Source organism: Oratosquilla oratoria, chromosome 18 (assembly GCF_046742065.1).
Source record: "Oratosquilla oratoria isolate Oo_2021 chromosome 18, ASM4674206v1, whole genome shotgun sequence".
NCBI lineage: Eukaryota > Metazoa > Arthropoda > Malacostraca > Stomatopoda > Squillidae > Oratosquilla > Oratosquilla oratoria.
In genome coordinates, this window is record NC_134794.1 from 4309186 (window position 1) to 4333316 (window position 24131).

Below are 24131 nucleotides of genomic sequence, written 5' to 3' on the forward strand. Positions count from 1 at the left end.
TTGTATCAAGTATTAAATTGTACCTCAAATGAGATTGCACTAAAGATTCAAAATGGATGTTCCTGGGGGTCAGCCACCAGGCCACTTTATTAAATCACATTGATTACTTAATATCATTATATATAACAAAAAATACTCACATTCTATTATAGTCAGTGTGCTCCAAGGGATCCATTCAATGTGTGGCATAAGTCTTGATTTACTATTAGCCATTCTGCTGCCTATCTCTCTCTCTCTCTCTCTCTCTCTCTCTCTCTCTCTCTCTCTCTCTCTCTCTCTCTCATTTCCCATCTATGCACTGTTTTATTTTTATTTTTCATTCTGTATATAGTAAAGGAAACTATATAATACAATGAGTATCACTCTTTAGGATAATAACAACGATTTGATTAAATTCTATGACATGTGGCACCAGTGCTTTTTCCCCCTATATTGGTACTCCAAAGTGTCACAGGTTAGACAGGTGGGATGGGGTATAACTGTTGTTATAACTGTTTAGTATTTTTTAGGATTATAATTTGTTATAATCCTAAGAACTGACTCATAGTTCTATAGTTTCCTCTAATACATATAGAATTAAAAAAAAAATCAAATAGCACATACATACATACATATACCAAGGCTTTTTCCCCCTTACTAGGGAGGTAGCCAAAAAGGACAAGGCATAAAATCATTCCCACCCATTCCATCCCCGAAAACACTCCACACCCCTCCACCCTCCCTCCCATCTTAGCACCTCCTAGATGACGGGTCATCCCTGCACCCTGTCCACTGCCCTGGGTCAGAAGCAGTGTCGCAGGACACAGCCCATCCACCGCAAGGCCGCTTCATTAAATCGGCGACCCCCCCTCTCCGTCCCCCCTTGCATATAAGGAGAGGACGGAGAGAAATCCCTTCGGGCTGCGTCAAAATTTACTCACACATACTACCCCACCCCCCACCCCTCCGCCCATTCCTCCTCATGCAATCACAACATCATCCATATACAACCATTCTCCACTCACCTCTGTCTTCCGTCCTCTCCCTTCCTTCCTCAACAGACATTCCCCTCTTCCCCAAAGCCCCCTTCACCCCATCCATCCACCTCATCCTAGGATATCCCCTCATGTTCACTCCCTCCACATCTGCTTTCCATACCTCTTTTACTAGTCTTTCTTCACTCATTCTTTCCATGTGTCCAAACCATCCTAATATTCTTTCATCAACCCTATCTCCCAAATCCTTTTTCACCCCTGTTCTCCTCCTCACCTCCTCATTTCTCGCTCTATCCAGCCTAGTAACCCCCACCATACTTCTCAGACACCTCATCTCAAACACATTCAAACTCCTTCTCTCTTCTTCTCTTATGTTCCACGTTTCTGCCCCATACAGTGCTGTTGGCACAATCACTCCTTCATACAGTCTCCTCTTCGCATCCATTCCTAAATGTCTATTCCTCATTACACTCTTTAATCCACCAAGGCATTTACTCGCTTCTCTCAATCTACATTCTACCTCTACCTTCACTCCACCTTTTCCTGCTACACTTGCACCCAAGTATCTAAAACTATCCACTTCCTCCAGTTGCTCTCCCTTAATGTTCACTTCCAGTCTACTGCCACTTTCACCCCTTGTACATCTCATCACCTTACTTTTACCCACATTTATCTTTAGCTTTCTTCTAATACATATAGAATTAAAAAAAAAAAATCAAATCAAATAGCACATAAATGGGAAATAAGAGAGGCATGTGAAATCCATGTGAACTAGTTGCATAAACACGGCAAAGGACACACGGACTGGAAGTGAAGCTTTTATACCTGATGTTTCGTCTATTGACTTTTTCAGGAATAAACACTTCATTTCCAGTCCATTTACCTAGTTGTATTATACGGGAAGGGAGCTATGCTCGTGGTGACCCGTCTTTGTATCTTTCAGCATTAAGTTTTTTCTTAAAATCTTGAATTGTGTTTGCATATACCATTTCTTTATCTAGATTATTCCAGATATCCAGCACTCTGTGTGGGAAGCTTTTTTTGTTTTGTTTTGTTTTTCTTTTTTTTCTTCAGATCTCTTCTTTAGTTATCCTTTTTGAGTTTCTTTTCATGTCCTCTTGTTTTTCCATTGTCCATGTTTCCTTTGCCGTGTTTATGCAGAGAGGCATGTATAAGGTTGTTTTGACAGAAAGGCTTGTGTTAAATAATGATGTATGCCACACTATAAACAGACTCCTTGGAGCAAACAGGTTATAAATGGGCACAGCCACTTGCTCATGAAATGTAATTATTCTCAGCCAATCTGCTAACTATACTTGAAAAATTACTTTGATTAAACTCCATATTTAAAAAAAAAAGAAAGCTATGATTCCTGTTAATAAATCTGAGCAGAATTTATCAATATAATTGTAACACATTTAATCACATAACAATTTATAAATATAGCATCACATTTCAGGTTCCTTATATAAGCTGAATCACTACATCCATACAACTGTTGCATACATGCAATAACTCAGTAAATTGTCAATATAACTGGTAATGTACAGGGTGCAGCATAAGTAATGCCACTTTTATTTTTTAATCTTATAATGTATATTTTCTTTATTGACCATTATTGACCCCAATAAGCATTCTATTTTGTTAATATATTATATTAATCTATTAAACTGTGGAATACATTCATGTTCAAAAAAATAAAGGACAGTTAAAAAGGTTTTAATTTTGTTTCACTTAAACAAAGGGCGTTACTTATGCCACAACCTGTATGCTCTTCATCCAACTAGTACTATTTGGCTCTGAAGTAGCATATGTGAATCATCTCCTATACAATCACTCAATCCATACATGTGTGATTATATACATCATTAAAAAAAGAAACATCCACCTATCTTGCATAGCATATAAATTATTTTTATATAATACATTATTTATACAATTAAAGCTATAAAGATAGTAGAGCATCCATACAACTAAAACAGTACAAAATCACTATAAATTTCAGGACATACATATAATTAGCACAACACACTGTCTATACAACTGGCAACAATGTCAATATGCATATTGAGGTCACTACTATTGTTTCCTATTTTTCCAATTTTCCCTATAACTGCCTTTTTCTTTAATATATGTTTCCTTTCCTAGTTGTTTCATTAATATTTTTTTTTGTCTGTCAATCATATTCTAATATTCATTTGAATACTACCTCAATTCTTGGAAAATTCTTTGTTCAAGCTCTATTTTTACTCCTATTTCTTTTCAACAAGTCCTTCAATGAATAATATGTACTTCTTTGTTCTCCTTTTTATACACAAATTCCATAATGATTTTTATCAGTCCATTGGTTTTATCAAACATATTAATTATGATTTTCTTTCACAAGAATCACAAATCACAACCTTCCTTTTCTACATTTCTTTATGCATAAAGTGTACAACCCTATTTTCAATCTCCACTTCACTTGTCACAACTACAATCCCTTTTTCAACACAAATGAACTGAAAGACTGATCTTACAGTCTTCCTCTTCCACAAGTATATTGGTGTATCATCACACCATTATTCTCATGAGATGGTAAACCATTATGTATTCAATTTTCTTTTCTTTTTATGATAATTTCACTACTACATACAAATTTGTAGTCACACTTGTGACTGTTTTCTAAAAAAAAAGTTAAGCATGATTTAAAATACTTAAAATTCCCTACAAGATTCACTCTTAATTTGAATCTCAACAAAAATTATTTTTTCTCAAACATGCACTTTGTCTTTTCTAATGCAAGCCCAACCAAAAGGAATTCAAAAAGGTAATACATCTACTTCACACTACTGTTAGTTATCTTTCTATAACCGTTTCCCAAAAACTTCCTCAAACTTTGTACCTAAAAGTTTAAATCCTGCTAATTTACTTACATTTCTGATTTCCATACTTGCAACAACCTTGTTGTAACTGCTGTTTGCTTTTTGCTTTCTTTTTCCAATCCTGGCATTTTCTAATTTCATTTACGGACACGATAATTAAAGCTTGCCATCCATTTCTCGCACATGACAGCAACATGACGCTGCTCACTTTTCTCAGCTGCTTCCTTAACCTTGGTTACATGATCCCATCGACTCCCATGCACAGCAACTAGGTATGCAGATTTCAGGCGTCCACATTCTATGTATGTATTAACCTGAAAGGGATAAAAAGAACATTTAAGACACACATACTTACATGTATCCTACACATACATACATACTGCAAAGAAATCACAAACAACATGTGATTCATAAAATATGCAAGTAACCACTAGGAAAATGAGAATTTGGTAACCGAACATTTTCGTCTATTTAGGACATTTACAAAGGTACAATCTTTGAAAATGTCTTAAATAGACGAAAACGTTCGGTTACCAAGTTCTCATTTTCCTAGTGGTTACTTGCATATACACACATACATACATACACCAAAAGTTCCTTTCTCCTGTATAAGAAGATACAGCCATGTGGGGTTAACACTTGGAATCTGGATCAATCTCTCTTTTTATCAATTCAACTGTATTTTTGTTAACCTTTTCCATAAAGAGGCACTGACAAGTGGTAACTGTTCCCCTCCTATTACTATAGGCCAGTGGCATAGAAATGACTCACACTAATTCAACACAGATAACAGTTAAATGTTTTTTCTCAAACATATATGGAAGGGCCAGGGGACCAGTGTGTTCAAGAATTGCTGCCCAGCATACCTGTTTGTAATCCTGTTTATACATATTTGTGGTAAGTTCAGGTTGTGTTGTTTTTGTGTTGGGGATATTTTTGGTTATGAGCTCATGTGTGTAGGCAGTGAGTCTAGTTTGAAGTGCACTGTTTAGTGTTGAGTATACTGCATTCCAAACGGACACAAGAGTGGTAGTTGTTGCACTGGAGTGATGTGATGGGTTGTGTATATTCTGGCATGTGTTAGGGCCAACACTAGGCAATATTATACTAAAGAAGGGCCTTCACATTGAAGGCACTACAAATACCAAGACTAACTACTTCAGCATGTTATGTAACAAATTATCATCTTCAACTGAATGTCACAATCTATTTTATAAAAATAATTATACAAAACACATACCTTAGCAGTGTCACTTGTGAGGAGTCTGACAAGCAAGTCTAGATTAGGCTGATGAGGTGGCTTCCTTGCTAACATAATTGCCGGCTGAAGAGCAGCATCTACTGATGTCGCTTTCTGTAGTCCCCACTCTGAAGCAACCTGCACCAGCTGCCCTACTTCACTGTAACGCTGGGTCACAACAAGCAGTTTTGCACCAAGGGTGAGCATACTTTTTGGTGACAAGGCGATAGTTTCAAGTACTCGGTAAGCCAGGCCAGATCCATCTTCCATACTTTTGCCGCAAAGCAGTAACAACATAACCACAGCCAGTGCCTCCACTTTGTCAGCCAATAAGGTCGGCATACGTTTATCATTATGACTATACACTTTAAGGCCAAGCTCGTTCATGTGCAGGAGAAGAGGTTGAATGGGTGCTCCTCCCTGTTCCCAGGCAGCCAATACTTTTACTACATCACCTTGCAGACTGAATGTGTTTATGTGACGGTTGACTGTGCGGCCTGGTAGGTCATATTTCAACGCTGTTGCCTCACCAACCCCTGTTTTGTGAGGCTTGACCCATGACTGTCCATCAAGGTGTGCCTTCAGGTGCTTGATCGCTGCTGTCAGGAAGTGTACATGGTTCTGCAAACTCAAGTAAGAATCTGCACAAAAGAGGTACAACCTATGCAGTGTCATGGCTGCCCTTAAATAATCTTTCAGATTCTCCTGCAGAAATAAAAGTGAATACCACCACTGATTCTTCTCGAGGAAGAGACAAGCACCCCGTAAGTACTTGGCCCAATTCTGCAGTTGTGGGTCGACACTACGCATGAGTAAAATTACTTTTTCTATGTGCCCATCTCGTAGAAGAGGCAAGAATACATCCTCAACAAATATACTCACACCAGGCTCTTCATTAATTACATAATCTAAACAATCCTGTAGGAGGTTATGCCGAATGAGGAACTGAATGTTCATGCTATGGCTTCCGTAGAGTCGAAGATAGTACTTACATTCCTTCAAAAAATGTGGATGAAGTCTTCCAGAAAAATTTTTCTTTTTAGTAGACAATCTAGTAGCAAAAGTGTCTGACAGCCCGACAGGTTCCCCAAGACGACCCATCTCGATAGTACCCTGTGTTTCTCTACACCACTGAATAAGCAAAGCTTCTGCGGGCAGTTTAGATTGTTGGTCTTTGCTCAGTAACATCGTAGGCAATTGTTCCACCTGTTCTATCACCAGCTGGCCAGCAGTAATGTTGTTTCTCTCTAATTCTCGTATAATGACCGGAAGCAACGAAGACATGAATCCTTTATTCTTGTCCACTGGACGCTGCAAAACCCTGGACAAGCGTTCCCTTGCTCCTGTGAAGTCTCCAGCTTTGAGACAAGTCAGACCCCACGAGCTCAGGACACTTTGCGTCTCAAAGCCTCTTTTGGTGGAGACGGTGAGTGCCAGGTTCCACTGCTGTTCCCTCACCAGAGCATCACGAATACGGCGAAAGAACGTGAACTCGTTCTTCATGAGTCTGTTGATCTCATCCTGGTCCTGAGCCGCCTCGCCTTTTAGCCTCCTGATGCGAAGTTCCACAAGCCTGACAGCATTTTTTACCGGCGCATTTGCGATGAGATGTGCACAGCTGGTTTTAATGAGCAAATTAAAAAGCTCAACTCGTTCTTCTATGAATTCACATGCATTTATACCATGACTATCATTAGCATTAGCAAACCGCAGTTTGGCAGCCATGAAAAGTGTGTGGACCATTGAGAGAAGAAATGTGTGGTCCACCTCGACATTAGGAGAGCTTATAGACGAGCTGAAGAGGACAAGGAGGTTATGGCATAACTGGAGAATACAAAGGGCAGCCTGCTGGGGACGGCGATGTAGGGAGAAGATGGCAAGACTTAGGCTGAGGGACGGTGCATAATCGTAACTAAATTCGCTCCGAACCAAAGAATTGTGCTCCGCTTGTTGTGTGAGGTACCAACCCCCTTCAGATTCAAAGGACAAGGTCGTGCTTCCCTGCGGACTCTGTAGTTCATCTGACGTCTCTGATGGAGAAATTTCTGATGGGTCATCCCCTAGAGGCCTTACCTGCACATAGTTATTCAAATTTATTTCCCTGGATTGCCGGAAACAGTCGCTACACACACGAACTTTCACCATATAACCCTCAACTTCCATGCGCGCTTTCGAGCATGACCCACAAACGACACGCCCACAACGGCGGCAATGGTGCCTACGGCAAAAGAGCGAAAATGCCGAAACATTACACACGGTGCAATATTTCACCTGATAGTCTGGCATCCATTCGTGGGGCTTTGGAGGGGAAGGTGGCATAGTAAACTGTATGTCTTGCTGACATGTTTTCGTTTTGCTGCCTTTGGGCATCATCTGAACACCACTGGTGTCTAATGCTTTAGCAGCATAATGCTCCACCAATGCGTTATATGAATCCCATGTCAGCATTCCACCTCTGGATCGTATGTATCTATAGCTGTCTTGCATTCCCTTTTCTTGCCACTGTGTCATTGCATCCAGGTACCCAGAGATGGCACCCACTCCTTGTTCTACTGCCTCTACACGAATGTTCATGAGCCACTGTTCAAACATGAGTAGCGGCGTTTTACTCAAATGATAAAGCTGAAATTTATCATCTGCCTGCGGAGCAATGTCCTCAACCAAGAGGAGCCCCATGCATTCTTGATTGAGCTCAAACATATCTAAAGTTTTGTTGGAACCGGAGGATTTCCTTTCGGTTTTATTGTCTTTGACTTCCTCTGATGTACCCTCTCCATTAACTATTTTATCATTCTGATTTTTAGCATCTCTCTTTCCTCCATAAGATTTACCTTTCTTAGCCTTGGCACCCCCCAGTAATGTTGCTCTACTGACGTCACCTACGGTCTTCTCATCTTTGTCTACTTTGATCTTTACTTCATCAGTCCTCTTCTTTCTTTCAGTCAACTTTTCCTCATCTTGATCTCCAACCTGGGTTACATTCTCCTCTTCTACCAACCGGTCAGGGTCATCAGCAGCTCTGTTATCCTTGCACTGCACCCTTAAGAACCACTTTATCACAAACTCGATGAGGAAACGCCGGACTTTGGTATCACTGATCTTCTCCAACAATATCGCTACCACAGGTTCTACACATTCATTCCCCAGCTGATCAAGAGCGTCACTTGCAGCCTTAAAATCCGGGTCTGTGACATGGAGAAGAGTAAGAAGGAAGCTCTGGTCTACAAGACACTGGAGTTGCGGAGTAAGAGTGTGATTACGTGCCCATGCTACCCCTATAGCAAACAACTGCTTCTGCAGTAGGATTTTAAGAACAGATCCTGGGTCTTCGTGTGATATTTTCTCAACTTCTTGCCAACTGCAGTATCCCAGATCTGCCTTCACTATCTGGAAATAGAAGTAGAAAGAGTATGAATATATTTTATGGGATACTGTGCAGTTCTGTTGATATAACCTGAGTCAAATGGGAATACAGTAAACCCTCTCTAAATCATGTACTTATATCTCGGGTATCGGATAACCTAGATGCTTTCAGGGCCTTGGATACCTGGATGAATATCCAGGTTATCGGATTTTTGGCCACAATCCAGATGGCACCATGAAAACAATACAAGAGTTGGGGGGAACATGTCATAATAGTTCAGTTTCATAAATCTGGTGAAACTGAACCATTATTACATTTTCTCCTTAACTCTTAAAATTAAGGATTGATTGCTAGCTCACAGTGCAGTGGTGCTGAAATTTTTTCATCCTGGAGCAAGAGTCAAACTCTGATCAATGAATTAGCAGTCAAGAATGGTACCACTGCACCAGTAAGCCAGTAAGAGGATGAGATCATGAAGGGGAAGAGAAGGAAAAAGGAGATAAAAAAAAAAAGATATACAGCTGTTGAGGAAGAAAAAAAAACAGTACTTATATGAGTCATGCAACTGGGTTCCAACACTCACCTCTCCATATACATGTAGCTGCTGCTTACGGTTATAGGCCCAGGTGCGATCTTTCTCACTCAAAAGTATGTCACTTGAAAGTGCAGATAACTGGGACATGGCAGCATCCAAGGGGAACCAACTGTGATTAAGATTTAACCAAAGACATTAATATATTTTGAAAAGGAGATTACATACATACTATTAATATCTACAGCATCATAGGAAAGCTTCTCAACCATATAATTTTAGATCAACATAAATATTCTTACAAAATTTCTTCTTTCAACAAAAATGTATATTTCAATACTTATTACATAGACATACTGAAAGTATTTGGGTTAATAATAATAACAATTGCTACCTTGAATTTCTTTGAATGGACACTAGCAGCCACAGCCATAAAGCATCCAACAATGATTTAGAAGAATATGTGAGAGACAAAAGTTACGAGTGAATACTGACCAAAGTACTAATAAAATAAGATGCACAAGGAATGATCATTGCAGGTTGAAGGGTGAAGGGCTTGAGGAAATAAAGTTTTAACTATTTGGGGTTACATATTGCAGTGAATGGAGGAGTGGATGTGGAGCAGAGTCATAAAGTATGTGAAACAAATAAATATTCAAATGGAATTAAAAGTGTAATGAGAAACAAGCATCTAATGATGAGTTTAAAGAGAAGATCGTATGAATAAATGATTGCATCCACCGCATTGTATGGGACTTTGAATATACGGGATCAATCCATCCCTCCTCAAGTCTTTCTTGCAAGAGACCCACAGATCCCAGGTAACTGGTAAGCCACCAGACTGACCTATAATTCACTCAAGGAAGAAATACAGTACTGTTGTCCATAAGGTGGAGCAGTGTAGAAATAAATGTTCAGTGTCTTCTGTATGATGCTTGAATCTGGGGCAGTTTGCCCCTGTGGTCAGACCTACTCTGTGTCTTACTGCTAGATGATGATCTGCATGCAATTATGTTAGTGTGGTTATTGTTCCTCTTAGGAGGCTTATATCTGGAGGGGTTTAACAAAGAAGGGTGTTTGGTAGTTGGTTTTGGAGTGCTTGTTTTGTGATCTGGGTCTGAATGTGCTTTTGCATGGGTGTGTTGTGTGATGCTGGTAGAAGGTTATTGTACTGTTTATGTAGCATACTACTGGTGTAGTTTTTTGTTGCAGTCAGTTGATTAGCTTGTGTGATGTAACAAGACAGGTGAGTAAGGTTCAGAGTACACTGCATTGAACTGTACCCATTATTTTCATGTGATGCTCTATGGGGAGGATTTTGGTTTCGGTGTTCTATTGGTGTGGTTTCGGTGCCTCTTGTTGTTATTCTCAATGCTTTACTTTATATACCTTGTAAGGTGTCTATGCTTGTCTTCCTAATTAATAGGAACCATTCTGTAGAAGTGTAGTTGAGTGTGGTTTTCGAAAACTGCTTGTAGATTGTGATTAGAGTTATCCCTCCTATCCAAAGTCTGAGATTACAATTGGTTTTTAGTATGTTTATTTGCTTGTTGATTTTTATTGTCAGATCCTTGATATGTAGGCTGAAGGACATGCGAGTACCAAAGTGAGGCCTAGGATTTTTTTTTTTTCTTTTTTTTCTTCTTCTTCTTCTTCTTCTAATGAAAGGGTTCAGCCATTCAGGTTTGTTACTGGGTGTTTCTTTGATTTGTTATTAATTACTTGTGGTTTTTGAGGAAAGGCCATTCTATTATTTGTTAACCATAGTTCTAGTTTAGCTAAATAAACTTGGGCATTTCTAACTACTAGTTTGTAGTTGCTCTGCTCTATCTTGGGTAAAAAGAGAAAGTCAGTCAAGCAGGGAAAGAGAGGGCAAGAAATAGATGCAAGTGGAACGTGGCTGTGAACGGACAAGAAATTGATGCAACCAGACGTGATTCCTTCTCTGCTCTGTACTTTCTCTATAATGAAGTGGTGGGGGTAAACCATCTTCAGCTGTCAGGCCCTGCTGTGGAGGTGCTGTGCCTTGCTGCATTGCTTTTGACTTCAGCAGTGGGTGGAGAGCATGGATGAGGGAAAAGGAAATGGGTACTGGATGATTGTGAGATGGGTGAAAAATGGGTATATGCCTTGACTAGTTCAGAACAACAACAACAACAACAATAATTATAATAATAATAATAATCAATAGAATAACAATAATGATAATGATAGTATAATAATAACAATAATTATAACAATAATAATGATAATATTAACAACAACAATACATACACATATACTCTGGGCTTTTTCCCCCTTACAAGGGAGGTAACCAAAGTCAAAGGCATAAATCCACTCCCACCCATTTCATCCTCACATACTCCACTCCCATTCACCACCCCTCCTTCCCTCTTTTCTTGGCTCCTCATGGATGACAGGTCATCCCTGCATCTTGCACACTGCCCTGGGTCAGAAACAATGCAGCAAGACACAGCACATCTACAACAAGGCCACTTCATTTAATCGGTAACCCCCCCTCTCCGTCCCCTCATGCAGAAAAAGAGAAGATAGGGAGAAATCCCTTTGGGCTGCATCAAAATATCATTCACACACACTCCCCCACCCACTCCCTTCCATGTATCACAGCATCATCCATATAAAACCATTCTCCACTCACCCCTATCTTCTGTCTTCTCCCTTCCCTCCTCAACAGACATCCCCCTCTTTCCCAATACCCCTTTTACCCCATCCATCCATCTCATCCCTTGTTTCCTACCTTAGCAATGAGATCTAATAACACGACATTGACATTTCTCCCTAAACCCTCTATGCATTCATTTAAATCTATCCAGAAAGCCTCCCTTTCCTCTACGTTCTTCTCACTACTAGGCCCATATACACTTACAGAGACCCACACCTCCCTTCCCAGTTTCACCTTCATCCACATTTACCTTGAAGAAACCTTCCACTCCACCACACACTTACCTCTCTCTTCACTTACTAATGTAGCCACCCCTTCTCTTCCTTGTCCTCTCTTCACACCTGACACCCTCCCAAACTCAAACTTGCCCCTCCCTTTTAACTTAGTTTCACTCAGTGTCAACACATCCATCTTAATAATGATAATGATATTAATCCAGTCTGACAATAGTTTCTATGAATTATCAAAATGCAGATTAATTAAACAGCAAACAAGTCTATTTATGAATACATTCCTTCATGAATAAAAGAATGCATCAGTTGAAAGAATAACAATAATAATAAAATTAATAACAATGATAATCATAGCAAATAATCCAATCTGACAACAATTCCTTTTGATAATTATCAAAATGCAGATTAATTAAATTGCAAACAAGTCTCCTGTACATGAACACTTTCATGAACAATACCTCAGCAAACATTTGACGGTGCTGTTTCGTAGGTTGGCATCCCGCATCTGCCAAGTATATTTCCAGGGACTGGCCCCATCTGTCAGAACAAGAGGAAAAAAGGTGAGAAGCTTATGCCAGGAGGCCCGCAGCTGTGGCTAAAGCTGTCAACTTTGCTGAATTTGCTACAACTGCTGGGGCAAGTAACAATCACTGCTGGGAATTGCAGACAAAAGCAGGACTTAAACCCACAATCAAGCAAATATGAGGCCAGCACCCTTCTGATTATGCCACCAGCACACATCCAGAATAAACCTCACCTTATTTTATGTAAGTTTTATTATTATTTAAAACAACATATGAAGACATAATTATGATTTAACCATGAATTTAAAATATAATTTTTATGATCATATGGCATGGAATAGTCAGTTTACTGCAAACAAATTTAAAATAAGATGCTAGTATCTGTGTGTAAAGTGATTATATCAGAAACAAAGATGTTGATATAGAATAGTGGAGAAAGGAGTTGATACAGAAAAGGAGTAGGAGGAGGACGAGGACGAGGATGAGAAGTATTTTGTCTGTGATACTTCTACCTTTGGAAACAATAGTACACAGAAGAGACAGAGACACAGTGTTATTAAAGAATATATTTAAGGAGGGCAGCAGAAAACTGAGATTGTAGAAGATTAGGTTGATCAACCTTCTTTGAATGGAGATTATTCTTCAAAAATAAAAAATATATGTTGCACGGCTCTGGTCAATGAGGGTGTCACCGAAGTCATTATGATGCTGATGGCATAAAAATTAGACAATGACCCAATTAACCCGTACCATGTGCAGGATAAGGTGAGGAGGAGGAGGATGACAGAGGAGCAAGACAAGGAGGAGGATGACATAGAGGAGCAGGACAAGGAGGAGGAGGCCACAGAGGAGGACACCAGAGAATGAGGAGGAGATGGAAAAGGAGACAAAGGACAAGGAGAAAGAGAAGGAGGTGGAGAGGGGACAAGAAGGAAGCAGGGGTTGGGCTGAGTTGCTTTGGAGTGTACTTCACTATCTCCTCTATCCTTATAGACAACCTCACACTACTGTTGTGTATTTTCTTATATTCCATACATTGGTTTAGTTAGTATTTAGAGTACTAATAGTTTGGTTAATAATCATGTTTTATGTAGGAAGTTGTGGAAACATGACAGAGGTACTGGCATTTTGTTGCTCAGGATTTGGTGTGGGGTCAGTATTGTTTGATGGGGTAGATGACAGAATAGGTAGTCATCATGGGATGTTGTGTAAATTGAGCAGTCTTGCAATATATGTGATACTGTAGGAGGAGCTTTACATTGACAAAGGAGGGGAAGTGGGGAAGGGAAGGAGAAGGGGAAGGGGGAGGGGGAAGTGGGGAAGGGAAGGAGAAGGGGAAGGGGAGGGGGAAGTGATGAGGGGAGGGAGGGGAGAAGTATGCAGGTGGTATCATAACTAGTTCCTAATTCCAAAACAACAGGAGGATATATATAAAAAGGAACAAAAAAACAGAAACCAAAACAAGTCACAATTATGAACCACACCTTACATAGTTGCATCTCACTACAAATGCAACTATCATAGGGTGACGGTACTTTTTTTTTTTTTTTTTTCTTTCAAAATTATAGACATACAAAACACTGACCTTGACTTGTAGCTGCATGAGCAAGATGGAACAGAATGATATCTTGCAATTCCAAAAGATCTGGATATAATTCCTTCTCTGAATTGGTAACTGAATCCAGTAAGTCCACTGCTGCTTCTGCTGCTTCTAAGGAAGCAATACCCACTCCATGATGGATCACTGGTGATGTGCAGGGAATTTCTTTGTCGGAAGGAACCGTACTTTGGACTGAAGATCTTTTTTTGGTAGCTTGGTCTATCTGTTTTCCTTTCTCTTGCAGTATAAGCTTTCTATCAGACGCATTGCCGATGTTTAAAATGGAATCAACAACAAGCCATAAGTCTTCTACATCAATTTTGGTTTTAAGAGCAGCTACAGTACAACTGCCTTGGTGCAGGACACTAAGAACTCTGTATCGATTCATGTAGAACAAGTTTCGAAGATAATCCACAGGTTTCTTTGCTGTATCCAAGACATCCACATTTTGTGAGGAAATTCGAGGTGAGATGCAAGTAGCATCCCTTATGCATTCAATAATGGCCTTGCTGTTTCCAATGTTTTCCTGGGTTTTACTCGTTTCCTTATCATGTAAACTAGAAACAAGCTTTGCAAGTGGAGAACATTTCTTTTCCAAGTAACTGAGAACATTATGCGGAACATTTATTTTCTTCCAGTGCCAAGAATCATACAATTCTTCCTTTTCTTCCTCTTCTTCTTCCTTTTCAGACACAGAATTGCTCATTTCTATTGTTCCATGAGGTTCCTGCTCACAACCAAATTCAAGACTTATTCCTGGTGATTGATCGTCTTCAATCACATCAACTTTCAATTCCTCCCAATCAGTTGGTAACCTTTTCTCATTCTGCCTAGCTAAATCAAGGATTCCTGTGAACAAACCCTGAGGGTTTTTATTTGCTGCATTAATAAGAGTTTTTGTAACATTTACATGCAGGCTAACACCCTGCCTTGGCTTTTCTATATTCTGTCCAAATGATGCACTTTCTTGCTGAATAGAAAGATGACTGGCAACATACTCATTCATAGCCATGGTACCTTGCTCAGCTACACGATCACTGTACACTACTTGTATTTTTGGGCTCATTATGGAACCAGTTGTCAAAAGGAATGACACGTACATCGGCACATCAAATTCAACACGTTTCTTTTCCATATGAGGTATGCTGACCAGGGAACTTAAAATGCATTCTTTACCTTTTCCTTGCAGTAACATCATGCCTGGATTACTTTGCTCTAAGTATTCATGTATCACATCATAGAGTGACAAAAAACCCAAGTTTCCGACAATGTAGCCATAGCGTTTCATGGCAATCAGACGTTCTAGGGGTAAGCACGAGAGTAATCCTCTGGAACCCCGCTGATGCTGCTGACAGCTGTATACCAAATGATTGACAAGCACAGCATGCAGAAACATTAAGTTTGCCAGATTGATGAAGAAAGTCAGTTTATCTTCTTCCAAACTCAACTTGGTTAAATCTGCAGAAATTAAGTCTGAAGTCTCTCTCAAGGACATCTGGATATCTGGGGAGTTCATAGCATGGCATGCAATAGCATCATCAACTACCTGGGCTGTAGTGGACAATTTCTTCCACGTCTTGAACTCGATCATCTCACAAAGGGTGGCCTTCAAGGTCCCAAGAACATTTCTTACAGTCACGTCGCCATAAACGTCACCCTGACTGCACATGCTCCCAGCATTTAATATGATCCGTTTTCCATCTATTTGGCATCCAATCTCCTGAAGAAGAGTGGTCATACTCAGTCTTGTAGGATCTGGCACAGCTCTAGTCTTTGGAATAGTTAATTTTGGGCATGAATACTGTAGAATGACATTAGTAAGGTTGAGACACATTCTGAGTGTAATGGGCTCTAGTACACTTGGTTTCACGCCTTTCTCAAACATGAGGCTACCAAGAATGTGTACTGGACGTTGGTTCAACAGTTTAAAGTAACTATAAGATGATTTAGTTTGGTCATCCGTGTGTCGGTCCACCATCACGCTAAGAAGTTGTAAGTACTGGTAAAACGTACGTAAGTACGCCACTTGCTGACTGTCAGCCTCTCTACCAGCCAAGCAACAATGCTCTTCCCTTAATTGGAGCAGCAATTTTTTGTAAAGTTTATGAATACTCGTGCTTGATCTTGCATCCTCTACTTCTGAATGCAGTAAATCTTCCATGGTTTTGATGTGTTCTGACATTTTTGCCCAATTAGTGAAAAAGTTTGTAAGGGAATGAGCTGTGAGCGGGAGACAAGAGAGAAGTAAATGATGAGGTGTTCCTTCCTGTATCCCACAGGCTTTAACCAAGGTGGCTTTTGTGCCTGATGCTGCAATGTTTTTGAAGGCTGACGAAAGTTCGTTCATTTGGCGTACAATAGGCACATACCCGACCACTCCTAACTTGCAGTGTACAAAACTGCTACGGTCCTGTGAGCTAACACGCTGAAGGACCATTTCCAGAAGCTGAATGGCAGTGCTGTATGACAAGTCATGAGTGAGTGCTACATCAGCATATACCATAGCCTGCGGAATCTGGAATGTACGTACCACAGCATCTACATACTGGTCCACTGCACCAATCAGATTGTGCATATGAGGTGGTACTGGAGGTGGGGTTGCGGTGATTAGGTCATTAATAATGTTAGTTACACAAACTTGAGCCATACCTTCCCTTGCCAGCAACCCAAGGCCATGCAGTGTCTTGGTTCCTGAAGCCAGTGCCTTGGTGTCTACTCGATTTTTCCGTTTCACGGCTTCACACTGTAATATCTTTGGTTTAAGTTCTGCAAACCTATCAGTAAATTCAACCTCTTTCCTATCATCACACTCTTTCATGTTGAAGGCTTGAACAACCTGGTGTGCTCCAATTAAATTATTGTTGGCTAAAGCCACAGAAATCAGGGTAGAAGGTGATGCGAGAAGAAAATTTGCTACACTGTACTCTTCATCTGTCTTGACACTGCTAAAAACTAGTCTTGTCCTTTTCTTAGTGCCTTCAGACTCACTTAGTCTATTGGAGCTATCACTAATCACAGACTGATACATAGGTGATGGTGGCCCTGTCAACAAAAGAACCCCTGAACAATAATCTTCAAATTCGTTCAAAGACCCAAACTCCCTAATTCTAGGGCACACAACACTGAGCCTCCAGAGGGCATCATTCACGTACTTTGAAATCCTGGAGAGACGTGACTTAACACTGTCTCGTTTTATGCTCATCCTGACATTACACCCTCCTGACACCACTTCCTTGCTATGACTCGCAAAAATTTCAGCTGATGCCTCAACAACTGCATCTTTCAACAGGAGAAGAATGTCCCATGTGACAAGCACATTCCCGAGGAATCCAGTGCGTGGCAACTCCCTAAAACTCGAAGTGGTACTCTTGGCACTTGTGCCGCTACTCAGATGATGAGTGGCACTGGACTGTGTATCCTCCACCTGTCGTTTAGCCGTCGAAGAATCGCTCTCTACATTTCCGAGGGCTTCTTCATTGTATTCCCCCTTCTCCGCTTCGGTTACACTTTTCTTTTTACCCTTTCCTTTGGTTTTATGCTTTCTCCTGGTCTCTCGGACACTCTTCCACCTCTCACAGTCGCTACTAACATCTTCCCCTTCAACTTTCCATAAAGGCTCTTCAACTAATAAATCCCCCTCCTTAATCTCTTTGCAATATTCCTGGACATTGGTTTCACCTTCAGGCAAGTTCTTCAGATGAGTGGACAAGTTAACAGCAGCAGTTTCATCCGCATCTAAAATTCTGCGAGCACCAAAACTTGCTCTCTTCTTCTCCGCCCTCCATCCATTATGTCTGACACTACCTCCAGAACCATTTTCTGCTTTTTCTTCAGTAAATTTCTTATTTATTGTACTTTCTGAGGTATGACTTACTGGGAAATTAATGGAACTATCCAAATCTGTACAGTGTGAGAGTGTGGACTTCTCAAATTCCCCTCCTTCCTCCCCCGAGTCGCTAAGGATTTCATCACTCAGGTCCGAATGTCGGACAAACAACATGGAGAACATATTTTCGATGATCTCTACTTTATATGCAAGTGGTTGCATTCTACCCAAAATTTCTTTTATTTCTTCTAATCTCTTAACAATGCTTGTTTGGTAGTATGCCTTCATTGCATTGATATCGACAAGTCTGCTGCTGTAGCAGCTATTGGAGTCCAACAAATTTTCATCATCGTGTCTCACCTTCCGATTTCTTAATTTTCTACCAGTGACGCCATTGTCTAGATGCATTCCAGCACTTAATACCAGCATTAAGTTAGCCATCAGGGTATAAGCCATGAAGGTCATCTTACATGCTACTGCCGTTTCAGCATTCTTCCCTTCACCTTTCTCATACTCCTCAAGTAAGTGCATAACATCATCATCATTTAATCTATGGAAGGGCACTGCTTTATTCAGGGCATAGAGTGGAGAAAAATCACATACAAGCTTCAAGAGGGATGCAACATGCAAAGTATTTGAATGCTCTATACACCAGTGTAGAGTTCTGAGATCTCGTTTCAAAGAATGGGAAGCCTTTACGAAAACTGGGTCACCTTCGCAAGGACGTTTGTCCCACAACAGAGAGAGATGCTGACTGGAAGACACTTTATCCGTTGCCGACAACCAAAAGGCATGGAAAAAGAACGGCCAGAGCGGCCCTAGCCAAGCTGGATAATGAGCAATCCAGGATTCAACTTTCTTACTAGAAATTAAAGTATCAGGAATTAAGGAGAAATTGTCTACAATTTCTTTTAGGATGTGACTGTTCCGTCCAACGCATATCACACTCAAGGTTTTACAATCCAAAGGCACAAGATATGAGCACTGGGTATTATCACATTTTTCTTCTTTTTCCCATCTCTTCTCATGCACAAGTCTTTCCTGAACTTCACAAATGTAATTTTCTTCTGGTTTGCAAAATGAATTTAATGCCTCTTTCCCACTAGCAAGCAGACAACAATACAACTGGAATATGTTAAACAATTTCTTTCCATGGCATAAATCCAATAACACTTGAATTAATTCTGTACAGCTATACGGATCAAAACTGTGCCAAGACAAAATAATTGAGTAAAATGTTCTCTCATTTATATCTTTCTCGTGTTCATATGTTCTAATCAGTTCCCTATAACGTTCCTTTTCCGCTATTTCTATCCTTTCTTCCTGTTGACTAAAACCTCTAGATGACCTGTATGGTGAACTCCGGCATCTTTTGTATTTTTCCTCCAATTTCTTTATCTTCTCTTCTAAATTCTGTTGCTGACTGGTCAAGTCTTGGATGCGTCGCAAACAATGGTCGAGGCAGTGTACGACTACTGTATTTAGGCTGTGGTTTCTTGACGCCCCATAGCTGGAACCAGGGATACACATTTTCTGTATGAGTAGACATGTTCTCTTGGGACTAGCTATGAGGCTCTTCTTTAGATATGTTTCAACGGCATTGGAAACAGCAGAGAAAGAATGTCCTTTCAACGGAGACCCCCGTTCTGCATCCAAGAGGCACAAAGTGAGTTCCTGTAAAACAAAAGAAAAACATTTTGGGTTTTATTGGCTGTATGAACAAAAAAGCTTCATCATGAACTACATCTACATAGTAATTTTTCTAAAGCCAATAATATGTAGTTTAGTTTGATCCTTAATGGCCTACTGCAGAACCATCCTATCCTCTGGGGGACAATACAGCCTACATACCTCACTATGGTGGTTTAACCTTATCTGATAAGATTGCATGTATGGTGAAAAATGCACATAGAGTTCTGAATGTCTTGGAATTGCTGTAATTGTGAATGTCATCTAAATCAACATAATCAGCTCAACCATACCAATTAGGTGCTAGCAATGAAAATGCAACATTGGTCCACTGCACCTCTGATGTCTGCCATTGCAGACTGGGATTAGGAGGGCAAGAAAGTGCAATATCATCTATTGGCTTTCGTACGTAAATTATTTTTACACTGAAATCAACAAAACTGTTCACACCATATCTTCCATCTACCATTCATCTTTTGTACAGCCTTCATTTGTACATATCTGATATGTTTGGAAGACTTTCAGATGAATGAAACATATATGTAACAGAAACATTCCTCCATCCCAGCCATAAGTGAGAACATCATTTCATATCAGTCACGTGGCAGTAACAGAGGGTGAAGGGTGTGACATACCATCAGTCTGTGGAAACTTCTGGCTCTGCATAGTGAAGAAGTAGTCATGAGCGACAAAAAGCTAATTGTCCTGGTCAAAGGCTATGAGGAGCTTGTAGAGTCCAAAATTCACCTTATGATTTTTCTTCCTTTGGCAGCTGTGTACCCACAATCTTTTTTTTTTTAGCTTTAACTTTACTCTCCTCACCTTTATCTAAAAGAAGAGCAATTACAGTGAGCTCTTTTGCACAAAATTATCTTCACCCTATACCAGAGTAAGAACTGCACTCAGACTGATTGCATCCTAGAAGTATGGTGTGAACATAGAAACCTCTTGACAGAAAGCAAATGAAACATAACCACACAAAGACGAACTAGTGTGAATTAGCCCACATCCATTTTCTATGAATGCACCCAACAAACATGATTTGTGTTTTCATTATATCTTGAATTGGGAGGACCATTTACTTTAATATAAAAATGGCTCTAATGTTACAAAAGAAAAACTTTGGATTGTACACTATCAGTTGGTGATAAACCTTCAAGTCGACTACTACTACCAGTAAAACATTATATAATGGAGATTTCTTGGGTCCAATCCAGAAACAAAATATTACCAAGTGAAAATGGAAGTGTTTACGGGTTGATGGGCAATAATAAAAAACAACTGTTGTCCCAAGTTTAATGGACTGGAAACCCACAGCCTCACTATACTAATAGGGTAGTCAACAAATGGAATAGACTTAATAACCATGTAGCGAGTACTGAAACTATCAGTTGTTTTAAGAAATGGTTAGACAACTTTATGGATGCAGATGACAGGTGGTAATGGACATGGAACTGCCTAGTGTAGGCTTTATGGTCTCTTACAGTCTCCTTCATTCTTATGTTCTTATAGCTGGCAACTATACTTGGACCCTGCTACAGATTTCAAACAAGATAAGACCAATGATGGGTACCTGCAAGTGGTGATCCTGCAAGATGGACATTGAAGCTATTTTCAAAAATTCATCAACATGCTCACCATCATGAGATGCAGCCCTGAGGGGGCGACACTCAGTTTCTAGATTAGAACTATGATCTAGCAACTTCAACTGTATTTCTTACACTTTTTCACACATTGACAGCTGACAACCAGCAACTGCACTCCTCTCCCTACCACTTTGAGCTGGTGACACAGAAAGAGTCTCACAATTGGACAAAACAATAGTGTGCAAACACCATACAAGAATTTAAGAACAAACTAGAGATAGCTCTCCTTCCTGTATAATACAACTAGGTAAATACAATGTTACAATACAGACAACAGTCCAAAGTTTCTTCCCAGAGGGATGTGTGGGAGATTCTGAAGACTGTCAGCCATTGTGGGGCTGCGGGTTTCCCATTTAGTGAAACTCAAGGCAACAATTGACTGATCTCGTAAGATAGTTTGGGCCGATGTCTATGTTGTATTTGTATGAGACCCTTTTTATGTTACTGGCTGAGAGCAGTAGGAGAAGAGGAGTCACTGCTTCTTGTAAGGTCTTCATGTGTGAAAAAGTGTAAGAAATACAGCAGAAGTTGAAAGAGAGAGAGAGAGAAATATCTTGGGCCCAGTCAAGTGTCAGCCTTCACGCCTCCTGATGGAAGTGAAAATATTGACAAGTTTTAAAAACAGCCAATTTTACTGTCCATCTTACAAGACCAATATAAGCAGGTAACCATCACTGTTCCTTACACAGGTAACATGATAATTCTCCTTGATATTCTTTTCACAGAACCACCACTGGCAGGTACAAAGAGATGTCCCCTGTCCTGTAAAACTGCTATAAGGTAAACACTAAAATTATCACTTCCCTCCCTCTTCAAATCAGCCCCACTATCTTCACCTTCCCTTGAGACAGCACCTACCTCTTTTATGCTTCCTGTAGCGGTCTTAGGAATATATCTTGTCACATCTTTGGCATTTTCCATTGTTGCTCTGCAGTTTTACACCTCTGTAATCATATATCATCAGTATATTAACAAAAATACACAATGTCACATACTATAAATGCATTCTCATTAATTTCTATAACTTTTTTATGGGCAGCTCTGGCTGTCAAGCCCTACTGCGGAGCTGTGACTAACTGCATTGCTTTGGGCCCAAGCAGTGTGACAAGAGACAAAAAAATAGTCAGGGAACATGGTGGAGAAGAAGCTTACAAACAAGCTAAAAATGACTATACAAGAATCTGTATGTAAGAAGAAAGTAATTTTGAAAGACGTGTTGTAGATGAATACAGAGATGAACCAAAACTGTTTTACAAGTTTATCAATGTAAATTGAGGCACAGGGAAAAAATCAACAGGCTAATAGTGGGTATACACGTTGCATTGAGAAATGGCCATTAGGGCGGAGCACTGGGAGTCCCCCTGTGTTGCCACATATAATTATTTTATAATTTTATTTTATTCTATAATTTTTTTTTTTTTATAATGTTGCCACATATAACCATATAATTTTTTGTCACACACCACCACTGAGGTAAAAATCAAAACAATGTTTTCTATACAAAGGTTTCGTTTCCTCGAATCATAGACATGGCATATGAGCAAGAGAGAGAGACGTTGCCACTACATCTATTCTCTGGCCCCGCCCCCCTCACACTGCATTCAGTGTGAGCCGTGCGGGCCGTGTTATCTGTGGAGATGTGGCAACACCAGGAAATCTCCTAACCCTGCCTTAGCAGTCACTTCTCGTTGCGCTGACTATAGTGAGGTCTTTGAAGAAGCCTCAGTTCAGGCAGAAATAATGAATGAAAATTTCCAACATGTCTTCACAAAGGAGAGCAATTTTTTTGAGGAAAGCAAGGGATGCAATATATTCAGGTATAGAAGATATAAATGCAGAGATGGGGGAAGTGCTCAATCTTTTGGGATCAATGAATGTGAGAAAATCTTCAGGATCTTGATACTCTCTCAAACTGGATACTTAAAGAATGTGGGGAACAATTGATGGACAAGATTCAGTCTTATTGTATGTTTATTAAAAGAAGGAAAAGTGCTGCATGATTGGAAAAAGGCTAATGTGGTACCAATTCATAAAGGTAGAAGTAAAAAGACACCATTAAACTTAGACAGTATCACTGACCAGTACAATAGTAAAATTATATGAAAGATTGATGGATCAAATATCTTGAAGGGAGCATTCTGACAGACAGTCAATTCAGTTTTAGATCTGGAGATTCATGTGTGTTAAACCTTAAAGCCTTTACTTGAGAGTGATCAGTGTGCTATAGGTCTTCTGCAAGAGAAATGAGGGGCAGCTGATTGATTGATATCTTGGGAATTTTACTATTAATGACATGCAACATCTAGGTTTAGCTATAATGAGCTATACTCAAGCATTCTAAAAATAAGGAATTATGGGAAAAAATAAATAAATAAAAATAATAATAAAATAAAAATCATTATAAAAAAAAAGGGGGGCCACACTTTACTTACAGGAAAGTACTGCTTAACCTATTCAATTGTGATGCACACCATCTGTGGTAACATTTCTTAACCTCCCACTCCCACAATCTGTTGTGGCGGAGAATATTGCTCTGGCGCATATGTATTAGTTCTCACCAACGGTTCATTAACCTGCCGACAGACAAATAAAAATAAATTAAGATAAAGAATAGTATACTTCCTGAAATGACACAAACATACTTGACATGCTAGATAATCACTTTTATTTACCTTTGACTTGGCTACCTCCCTTATAAGGGGAAAAAGAAAAAGCTCTTGGTACATATATATATATATATATATATATATATATATATATATATATATATATATATATATATATATATATATATATATATATACACACACAGGGTGCTCGGGATAAATTTTATAATTTTTTTATTTTCTGTCATTTCAGAACCATTTGAAGGGATTAATAGCGGTAAAGTGCAACAGATAGCTGATTCTGTGTATTATTGGTGGGGGGTGAGAGTTAGAGAACATGGGCGACTGGA

General features: G+C 39.7%; 1 protein-coding gene across 2 annotated transcripts in view; it reads right to left on the reverse strand.

Moving 5' to 3' along the window:
• Positions 1-724: 724 nt before the first annotated feature.
• Positions 725-24131, reverse strand: part of Sptz (zinc finger FYVE-type containing 26 spastizin) — a 29194-nt gene continuing 5787 nt past the window's right edge. For both annotated transcript variants that reach the window (XM_076201383.1, XM_076201384.1), the window contains exons 2-8: positions 23608-23748; positions 22034-22119; positions 14000-19514; positions 12349-12427; positions 9026-9146; positions 5079-8465; positions 725-4152 (exon numbers count right to left, since the gene is read on the reverse strand). In XM_076201383.1, coding sequence (XP_076057498.1) covers positions 3976-4152; positions 5079-8465; positions 9026-9146; positions 12349-12427; positions 14000-19514; positions 22034-22096 — 9342 coding nt within the window. In that variant the 5' untranslated portion in view covers positions 22097-22119; positions 23608-23748 and the 3' untranslated portion in view covers positions 725-3975. The remainder of the gene's footprint in view (positions 4153-5078; positions 8466-9025; positions 9147-12348; positions 12428-13999; positions 19515-22033; positions 22120-23607; positions 23749-24131) is intronic.